This window comes from Aptenodytes patagonicus, chromosome 13 (genome assembly GCF_965638725.1).
Source record: "Aptenodytes patagonicus chromosome 13, bAptPat1.pri.cur, whole genome shotgun sequence".
Taxonomy (NCBI): domain Eukaryota; kingdom Metazoa; phylum Chordata; class Aves; order Sphenisciformes; family Spheniscidae; genus Aptenodytes; species Aptenodytes patagonicus.
Window position 1 is genome coordinate 526,612 of NC_134961.1, and position 9,919 is coordinate 536,530.

General features: G+C 51.1%; 1 protein-coding gene across 1 annotated transcript; it reads left to right on the top strand.

The window, feature by feature from the left end:
* Nucleotides 1–720: 720 nt before the first annotated feature.
* On the top strand, nt 721–9,270 carry INTS15 (integrator complex subunit 15). The gene is made up of 6 exons (XM_076351054.1): nt 721–950; nt 1,865–2,086; nt 3,411–3,576; nt 5,464–5,991; nt 7,837–7,876; nt 8,476–9,270. Exons 1-6 carry the CDS (start codon nt 759–761, stop codon nt 8,681–8,683), a joined length of 1,356 nt encoding a protein of 451 aa, XP_076207169.1. The 5' UTR covers nt 721–758; the 3' UTR covers nt 8,684–9,270.
* The last annotated feature ends 649 nt before the right edge of the window (nt 9,271–9,919 follow it).

The window sequence follows — 9,919 nt, forward strand, 5'->3', positions numbered from 1 at the left end:
CCCCCCACCCCGCATGCTCCCGCAGCTTGCCCCAGCGGCCTTGGCCGATGTCCCGGCACTCCCCGGTCTTCCAAGGCAGCTGCTGCGTTTCCCAAGAGGGCCGTGCCGGGCCCCTGCAGTGCGCGGTGCTCCTTAGGGGCTGGGGGGGGGGGCCCTGGGGCCAAGCCCCCCCCCGAGCAGGGCCAGGACCTGCACCCCGCTCCCCACAGTGGGATCAGGGCTGGGCCTAGACCCCCTCGGCAGGGCTGCGCTCCCCAGGTCAGCCCCAGGTCCAGGACCCCCAGGCCAAGACACCCCCCCCCCCCCAGGGCCAGCCCCCCTTCAGGCCAAGACCCCTCCAAGGGCCAGCCCCAGGGCCAGGCTTTCCCCAGGCCCAGACCCCCCAGGACCAGCCCCCCCAGGGCCAAGATCCCCTCAGGGCCAGTTCCCTCCCGGGCCAAGCCCCCCCTCAGGTCAGCCCCGGGGCTCAGCGCTTCCCCCCCCTCCCCGCCCCGCTCCTCCCCCGCCGTTGCGGGCGGGGCCGCCAGGGGGCGCTGCCGGCGGCGGGCGCTCGTGGACCCTTTTTGTCCGGCGCGGGCTGCCGTAGCGCCCGTCCGCTCTGCGCCTCCGCCGCTGTGGGAGGCCGCGCCGAGCGGAGCGGGGCCGGGCCGGGCCGGGCCGGAGGGGCGGCGGCGGCGGCGGCGGGACGCGGGGAGGAGGCGGAGAAGAGGAAGGGGAAGGGGGGGAGGGTCCGTTCCCTTCCCGGTGGGGTCGGAGCCATGAGCGACATCCGGCACTCGCTGCTGCGGCGGGACGCGCTGAGCGCCGCCAAGGAGGTGCTGTACCACCTGGACATCTACTTCAGCAGCCAGCTGCAGAGCGCCCCGCTGCCCCTCGTCGACAAGGGCCCCGCCGAGCTCCTGGAGGAGTTCCTCTTCCAGGTCCCCAAGGAGCGCGGCGCTCCGCCCAAGGTGGGCCCCGACCGCGGGGCGGTTATGGGGCGAGGCCTGGCGGGGCCCTGAGAGACCGGACGGGGTCCCCGGGGGGGCTGCTGGAGGCCGCGGCCCCGGGGAGGCAGGGTAGGCCCTGGGGGCTGACGACGTACGGCCAGGCAGCGCCCTGGGAGGCCGGACGTAGCCCCAGGGAGTGGCTATGGAGGCCGAGGCCTCAGGAGCCCAAGACGGGGTCCCTGGGGGGGGCTGCTGCTGGAGCCTGAGGCCTTAGAAGGACAGGACGGGGTCCCTGGGGTGCTGGCGACAGGGAGGGGGATCTGGCTGGCAAGACCCCCATGCACTGGACAGGACTCTGGGAGACCAGGCAGGGCCCCGGGGAGGTGTGGTGGGCCCCGAGGCCCCTGGGGACTGCCCACAGCCTCGCAGCGCTGCAGCTGAGCGGTACCAGGGTTTTTAGGTGGCTGGGTGTGGGCTGGAGCTACGAGCGGGGACCTCCCAGAGAGCAGCGACCAGAAACCACAGCTGCTGGTGTATATCGGCATGCGCGGGCCTGGGGCCTGCTGGGCCCTGCTGTGACCCCCCCTCAGCTGCCCGGTGGTGCCCTTAGTGCTGTTATTTGGTGAGGGAGGAAATATTTTTCACCCCAGTATTGCTATAGGTTTATCTCTCAGTTTGTGGGCAGCGCTTGCTGGTACAGCAAGCACCAGTCTTGGGTATCCAGGTATTCAAATACAACCTAGAGCTCTTCAGTGTGACTAGGTAAATGCAGTGGTGGTTCAGGAAGCTTAAATATGTGTACTGTGCACAAACATTGAGTTTCTAACGCCTGAGGGAAGCTCTCAGCCTTTACTGTTCCTGGCTTTCACCAAAGCAGCTCTTGATTCTTCAAGAGTCCCAGTATATTTTGCAGCTTTGCTTTTGTTTTCTTTCAGAGATTGAATTCACTTCAGGAACTTCAGCTCCTTGAGATCATGTGCAATTATTTCCAAGAGCAAACCAAGGATTCAGTCCGGCAGATCATTTTCTCATCTCTCTTCAGCCCTCAAGGAAACAAAGCAGATGACAGCAGGATGGCTTTACTAGGAAAGCTGGTTTCCATGGCAGTGGCTGTGTGCAGGGTTCCTGTTCTGGAGTGTGCTGCCTTCTGGCTGCAGGTACAGCTTCTGTGCAGGCAGGGCGGTCTCGGGGAAGGAGCGAGGGAGTGTGCCGCGATGGGTAGCGGGTGAACTGAGGCAGAGTGTCGCCAAATGGTCAGTGACAGCTGGTTGCGGTCAGCTGCTCATCTGTGGCAGTGTCGGCTGATGCAACAGCTGGCTGCTGGAGCTACGTTCACCCCACGTCTGTGCTCGTGTCCATTCCTTTGCTCCAGCATAAAGGTAGAGCTTTTGCCGATCCATTTATGTGCTGCACTGGCAGAAGAAAATCTGGTGGTTTGTTTTTTTTTTTTACCATGGGTGAAAGTTTTATTGTTTTGTGGGTGGGTTTTTTTTTTTTAGTTTTATTTTATTTGATTTTTTTTTTTTCCACCCGAGCCCAGCATGTCGAAAGGGATTAGTGGGGGGTTTGACCAACACAGGGAACAAAACCAGGGCAGTTCATGGTCACATTGCCCAAAGAAGCCAACTCTGGAGCTTGGGAAATAAACTGTCCCTCGTGTGCAAGTTTGGGCATGGCAGAAGAGGCAAACCTCTCTCTTGAGATTTGGGCACAAAATACCTGTGTCTGGTATTCATATCCGTGAATGCAGTATGTCAGGGATCTCCTATATCTCCTCCTTTCCCACTGAGATTCCCTACTGTAGACCTTGGGAAGTGCATCTTCCTTCCCGCTGCATTTGCGGGATGTGCAGAACTCGCCTGCTTTACAGAAGGGGAAGAGCAGAAAGGCTGTGCTGGGAGGGAAGGGTGGCAGGAGGCAGACCAGTACCGTTTCTGTGGGGTCCCTCTTTTCCCATCTGGTGAGCGTTGGTAGATGAGGAGGGGATGTAACCTGGGTAGCAGAAGAAGGTGTAGGTTTTTTACAGATTGCAGCTCTTAAGTGATATGAGGATTGCACAGAATTTTTTCCACGTTAAAAATGTCAAGCGTAACTGAGAGGTCAACTGAACTAGTTGTTCTGGTACTGAACTAGTTGAACTACAGAACTACGTTGCTGAAGTAGTAAAAAAATCTCCATCTAAGTCAGACTATTGCTGTAAAAGGTTTTCATTTTAAACTACAGATATTGTAAACAGGAAATATCATCATCTATTTTAATATTGTGAAATAGTAATTTTATTTCTGTCTGAGTGGATCTTTGATATGCAGAGAGAGAAAGCGCGCTTTAATGTTGGGACAGTGGAAACACAAATGCTGAAACAGCAAAGTGGCTGGGCAGGCACAGTGTTTAGGCAACGCAAACTTTAAAGTCGGCTCTGTAGAACTTCCTGTGAGTGGGTTTAATCCGCCTTTCCTTGCGTGCCGTCCCGCACCCCTGCAGCGAACCCCCGCCGTGTACTGCGTGAGGCTAGCCCGAGCTTTGGTCGACGACTACTGCAACTTGGTGCCAGGGTCCATCCAGACGCTGAAGCAGATATTCAGTGCCAGTCCTCGCTTCTGCTGCCAGTTCATTACATCCGTCACGGCGCTCTACGACCTCTCTTCAGGTAAGTGTTTCCAAGATGTGTCTTTCGAAGTAAGAGGTGCAGTATAATGCAACACAAATTAACTGTTGCAAGCGAATTAACTGCTGAAATTCTAAAGATGCTTGTTACCGTGTAATTATTGCCAGAAGCAGCTCAGGGGTGTGGCTGTTGCCTCATCTGTCACTGGGGTGAGAATAAAAATAACCACGCAGTGGCTGAAGGGAGAGCCTTTGCTGGAGAAGCAGCCAGGTAACGCCCGAGACAAAGGGCAACGTCCTCCACAGAGGGTAAAGGACGCGGGGACCTTATTGATTGAGCAGCTCTAGGAGCGAAAGCTGATCTGCCTGGGCTGGGCAGTTGGATCTCCCTATTGCCTGTCACCTACCCAGCAGATAGACTCAGGGCTGTCGTGTCAGTCCAATTCCTTCCAAAAAGGGGAGAAACACAAATTCTGAGTGTTTGCACGCTGGAGCAGGATTTCTGTTGAGCAGTGACGAGAAACACAATCAACAGCGTACCTCCAGTGCGCTCTCTAACTGTACGTGTTAACAGCTAGTGGTATGACCTGTCTCAGGTTGTTGTTGCTCAGACACTAGAAACGTGTAGTTGTCGAAAATAAGATTGATTTACCTTTACTCAGCGAGAGAGACGGCAAGCTCATGGTAGACTAGGGAACAACCATACGCTGAAGACCAACATCACATATAATCCAAAAAAGCAAATGCTATTTGTTATCGATAAAGGAAATGTTTTGCATGGTCTTCTCCAGATAAGCAGCTTGGCATTAGTGAGAGAGAGGTGAAGGTTTAGACTTCCTTTTTTTAAAAAATATTTGGTAGAGCTTGTAGCATATTCCTCAGTATTTTATATCTGTTTTGTGCAACCACTTGGAAGTTCATCCAACTAATTAAAAGACATGTCAGAAAGGAAATAACATGAGTTATAGGAAGTAATTTTTTTTAATTCCTTAGTTTATTTGAGTTGTTATTGGTGACACAAGAAAAGGAAGCTTGCTCTTCAAAGAGTGGTCTGTAACTGGGCAGTCTCCACCATGTCCTGAGGACAGGAGTCGACCACACAAACAGCAGTATCTGTGATACTCAGCTTTTCTGAGACCTCTAAAAACTGGAAAATACCGATTCTGTATCCAGTGCACATTAGCAATTCTGTAGTCCAGATGATTTGTCCTATAAGTCACTTCAGGTACAAAAGACCTGACTAGACAGTTCTGTGCTGAGCCCTTTGTTGACACTGTACACAACTTGCGATGAAAGTACGTCGCTCAATCCAGTAGCCTGTCCCCGTGACGGGATGATGCACGATTACTGGGAAGTCAGTGTTCCTCCTGTCTGTAGTAGTCAAGCTGCAGTTCATGACCACCTTTCACTTCTTACTTGAAGCTTTACATAATCTTATAATCCTTTACCTGTCATGTGATCGTGTTGTTGCATTAAGTTTTTCCACGAGACATGCTGGTTTAGGTAAGACTTAAAGGAAATGAGTTGAATGACTGGGGTGGAGAGAAAGAAGTGCCAACAAGTTTTTCCCGTTCCCTTGCCCGTTGTACTTCCTGTGGCAAGGGATAAATGGAGACTGAGTTTAGAGAAAAACTGAGCAGATGATGGGTGGGAGAGAAGAAAATGCCAAAAGCAGCTTTGCTGGGAAAGGGGATAAATGTTGGCATTTGGCGGTGGAGAAGGTGACGTTGACAGGAACATGGTTGTGTCGCCCCTGGGACAAACGAGCACCTACCTTTGGTGTCTTGAAAAAAACAGCAGAGTTGGGGAGGTTTTGAAATTGTAATTGCGACAGTGCGGGAAGGGTGTGTGTGAGAGACTAATTAAAGACTGCTGTCCTGTGCTCCAGTGCAAGGCTCAGCTTACTCCATAATACCTTTCCTATCTTCAGATGACCTCATCCCTCCTTCGGATCTGCTCGAGCTGATCGTTTCCTGGATCTTTGAAGACCCCCGCTTGATCCTCATCACCTTTCTAAACACTCCTATTGCAGCCAACCTGCCAATAGGGTTTTTAGAGCTCACCCCGCTGACTGGACTGATCCGTTGGTGTGTGAAGGCCCCCTTGGCTTATAAAAGGAAGAAGAAAGCCTCTCTCTCAAATGGACACCCTCCCAGCAAAATTGCCAAGGACTCCACTTCAGGAGAAGACAGAGATTGCCATCAGCTGTATTCAAAACTGCATCTAAGTGTCCTGCAGGTTCTTATGATGCTTCAGGGGCATTTAACGGAGAAGAACCTTTACGGGCGCCTGGGGCTAGTACCCTTTGACCACGTAGTTCCGCTCGTTGAGGAAATTAACAGACTATCTGATGAACTCAATCCTCTCAATGCATCCAAAGAGATTGAACTGGCTCTAGACAGACTGGCTCAGGCTTTGCAAGTGGCCATGGCATCGGGAGCACTCCTGTGCACTAGAGGTAAGTTGTCGGCGGGGCTGGCGGAGACTCTGGCATGAGGTTCTTTTCCTCCAGTGTGTGGATGTTGTAAGAGGGAGTTTTGGGGGTGGGAGAGTAAAGATCAACGTGTTCACAGCAGAAGTAGTAGTTTGCCACTCTTAGGAAGTGATAGTGCAGGAAATACTTCAGGAGAAATAACTGGATGGGGGGTAAGAAAGGAGAGATCATTGGTGACTGGTGTGTTGCTTTGCAGAGCTGGAGAATTGATCTTCTACCTTGCAGTGTGCACAAGGGAGTTATATTTGGGGGTCCGGCATGGGGACAAGTTTGACTCCCTCAGAATTGCTTGTAGCTATTTAAAAAGCACTGTTTAACCGTGTTTCAGTTTGACTTCTCTGAGTTTGCCTGCTGGAGGAAACACCATGACGTAGATAAATCATGGGGTGGGTGTGCTAGACAATGAATTTGAAAAGCAAGCAAAAACTGTTCATCTGGAACTTCTGGGCCTTCAGCTCTCCTGTAACGAGACCCCATTACAGTGGGTACGATTTCAGTTAAACTTAGTAAAGAAGCCTGCTAATGTGGCTTTCACCTGTCTTTCCTGTTGCCAAAACCGGTTCTTTCCGAGAGACCTGCAGAGATGAAAAAGGGAAGTGCCGTAACACAGCACAGGGTCAGTCAGACATACTTTTTTTTGTTGTCTTGAAAACAGGTCATTCCTGGTGTGACCAGAAGGCTCAAAGCTCCCCAAAGCCGGGGCAGTTAGTGCAGACCCCGGCTGCGGAGAGCAACCTCTGCCTAAGCAGGTGCCTGAGGCTTTTGCCCTGGGTGAACCACTGCTGCTGGTCAAATGTCAACGTTATTCTTTTTGATCTTTCATAAAGCAGCTCTGGGTGTAATAAGAACAGGCAGAAAAGTGAAGGTTTTTTAGTTGATGGCTCATTTTGGCTGTGTGTTTTTTTTTTTTTTCCTAGCTGTTCACCTGGTACATTCTGAGCGCTTGCTTTTACCATAGAAGTGGAAAGTAATTCAGTATAAGTAGCTGCCGAAATACTAGTTATTTTGGTGTTTTGGGGGTGTGTTTATCTACAAACGCAGGAGTTTGTTCTCAAGCTATTCCTGAAAGGACTCTAGCAACAGGGTATGTTGTTAAATGCCTTGGTTCTAGCTATTCTGCTTTGGAGAGGCAAATACAAACTGTTCATCAATATCTGAAAATTGGTTGAAAGAAGTACTCCTTTCAAGGACCAAGGAAGAGGTGGCAGCAGCTCACGAAGGAGTGAGGCGTACAGATATTACCAAGAAATGTTCTGGAAAAGACATTAAGGTGGTAAAAAAGGTGCAATTTTTAGTTAATAGACCCTGGCAAAAAAAACCCAAACAACCCAAACCTCAACCCTTTCTTTACACTAGCACTGTTTAAAAAAACCCCAAAACAATGCAAAACAGGTATTGGGTAAGCTTTGCCTTGCTTTGACCTGATGCCTTTCTCATCATAAATGCCATATTCAGTGGGCAGAGTCATACCTTGTATTTCCTATGTCTTAGTTACTTCTTGGTAGTATATTGATATTGCAAATTCTATACTGAGGCTTGGTCTGCCTTGAAATGAAGCTGCATTTCCCATATGGCAGCGCAGGTTAAACGTCGAACATACAATAAAGCGTCAAGCGCAAAAAGCTGCAGTAATGACTGGGGAGATGGAGAAACGTGGTCTCTCCCATGGAAGTTTTTGGCCTCAGGCTGGGATTCTGGATCTGTTGATGACTGGAGCTTTTTCGGTAATCTCATCTTCCTAGAAAGGAGAGCGGAGAGGAAAACTGCTCTAATTTCTGCTTTACCCTTCTGTCTTCTGTCCTCTTTCAGATGACTTGAGAACTGTGTGCTCCAGGCTACCGCATAACAAGTAAGAGACCTTTCTACAGCTGTGTTGGTTTTGATGCATCTTCCAAGACACGCACTTGAGGGCTGCTGAGACAAAATCTCCTCTAAAATACTGTGTTTACTTTCTGGAAGTTGGCCTCTATTCACACACAGTTTAGCGCAAGGATAAAGGTGATAGCGCTGGCTACTTCCTCCCTTGCAAGCTGGACTCTTGGCTGAAGGAGACTTCAGTGACCCCCACCGTATAGATGATCTTGCCCAGCCTGTGTTAGAACAAATGCACAGAAGGGGAAAATGAAATTACGGTGTGGAACTTGCCCCAAAGTTGTCCCATCCCCAACTCCCTGCTTGTTTTACCTGACCCTAAGCTTAACTGCACTTTGCTTCTTGCCTCTTCGCAAAAAGCAACCAAGTTTAAAAAGGAAAAAAAAAAAAAGGAAAGAAAGAAGAGTCTGCTGGAAGCTGTAAAGAGCTTAACTGAATCACTGTCCTCTTGCCTTCCAGCAGTGCTGTGTGTTGGTTATGAATTGTCCTTAGAGCCAGGCCCCTGTGGGCTGGGGAGAGCCACGACAAAAGCCGCCTGTAAATAATCCTCACGCCTGTCTGAATTTCTCTCCACAGCCTGCTCCAGCTGGTGATTTCAGGTCCAGTACAGCAACCGACCCACGGCGCTCTGCCACCAGGATTTTATCCTCATATCCATACTCCTCCTCTGGGCTACCCCGCGCACCCGGCGCTCCCTGCTCACCCGGCTCACCCGGCGCTCCCGGCTCACCCCGTACAAACGTTTATACCAGGAATGACATTCCCATACCGACCTATTCGCTAAAATGCTAGGACTGTAGAGTGTAGCCAGTTTCCCTTAGTTTGAGGAAGCCTTGCAGATGAAACCAAATGTCTCGGGAACCACATTTTCCTCTTTGGTGTAAAGCTGAGCAATGCCCGCGTGAGGGATCAGCCCTTCGGCAGTAGAGGAGATGCAGACGGGTAGGCTGCGGTCGATTTGGATGCGGGGTGCAGATACTAAAGCAGATCATAGGGACAAAAGGAGGGGGTGGGAAGAGACAGCAGAAACTCCAAACCTCTGCAGTGTGTGGAAATTTTTTGGATCCACGTTGTTTCATGTAATCACCAAGGGTATGGTATTTCTCAAGCATGTGTTTTTCAGTAGCCCTGATCTGCTTACGGCACGGTGAGCCCAGCTGGTCTTGCTCTAGGAGGGCCAGGAAGAAAGGCGTGAGGTTTTTCAAGCTAGTCCACTCCGGCCTGCTCGTTTCTTTGTAAATGTTTGTATCTATAGCTACAGAGTATGTGTACACTGTATATTTTTGGAACACAAACGTTTGTTTCAGAAGCACAAGGTAGAGTAAAGCAGCACTTCCTATTAAAGGAAACAGTTTAAGAAGCGTAAAATAATTCTGCTGCTTTCTTTCAAACGGCGAGGGGAAGGTCCAACATGTTAGGCCTGTGCTAGGGAGGGAACAAAACCCCTCCGTGGCTGCAGTGACCCGTCATCCTCCAGGCTCGGGAAATGCCCTCTGTACACGCCTCAGTCAGTGATTCGTGAAACTGTGGGGTGAGATCTGGTGCGTTTGTTTAATGCTAGCTGGAGAACTGGCGGAAGGCTGGCTGCGGCGTGCCGGCCAGCTCTGAGCGGGGCGCAGGCGGGTGCGGGAGCGTCCCGGGAAGGGCAGCGGAACTTGCTGCTGCTAGCACTACAGCGAAACACGCCGTCTAGCCCCTTTAGCTGAGCTCTTCTCCGTCGTCGCCCCCTCTGCTGGGTGAAAAAGCAAGAAGGAAGGGTCGTTTCTATACATTAGTGGCTTTGTTACAAAGACCTCCACTGCTGTTGTCCTCGTCGGGGGAGATGCGGTGGCTGTGGTTACCTGGTTGCACGCTGGCTGCAAAAATGGGACGGATTAGGTGGAAGCTGTGAAAATCTGATTTGAATGAAACAGCTGAGAAGGAAACCGCGTTTGCCCTTCTCTGGAAAGGGAAGGTAAATAATACTACTACTATAATAATTTGCTTCAACTTTTGGTCAGGCAGTTGGACTAGATGATCG

What these genes read in the sequence shown, in the direction of transcription:
- INTS15 (XM_076351054.1), top strand. Translation starts at nt 759, where the DNA reads ATGAGCGACATCCGGCACTCGCTGCTGCGGCGGGACGCGCTGAGCGCC. An exon ending in AGCGCGGCGCTCCGCCCAAG is followed by an intron (nt 951 to 1,864) that starts GTGGGCCCCGAC and finishes GTTTTCTTTCAG; the next exon opens with AGATTGAATTCACTTCAGGA. An exon ending in TCCAGGCTACCGCATAACAA is followed by an intron (nt 7,877 to 8,475) that starts GTAAGAGACCTT and finishes TTCTCTCCACAG; the next exon opens with CCTGCTCCAGCTGGTGATTT.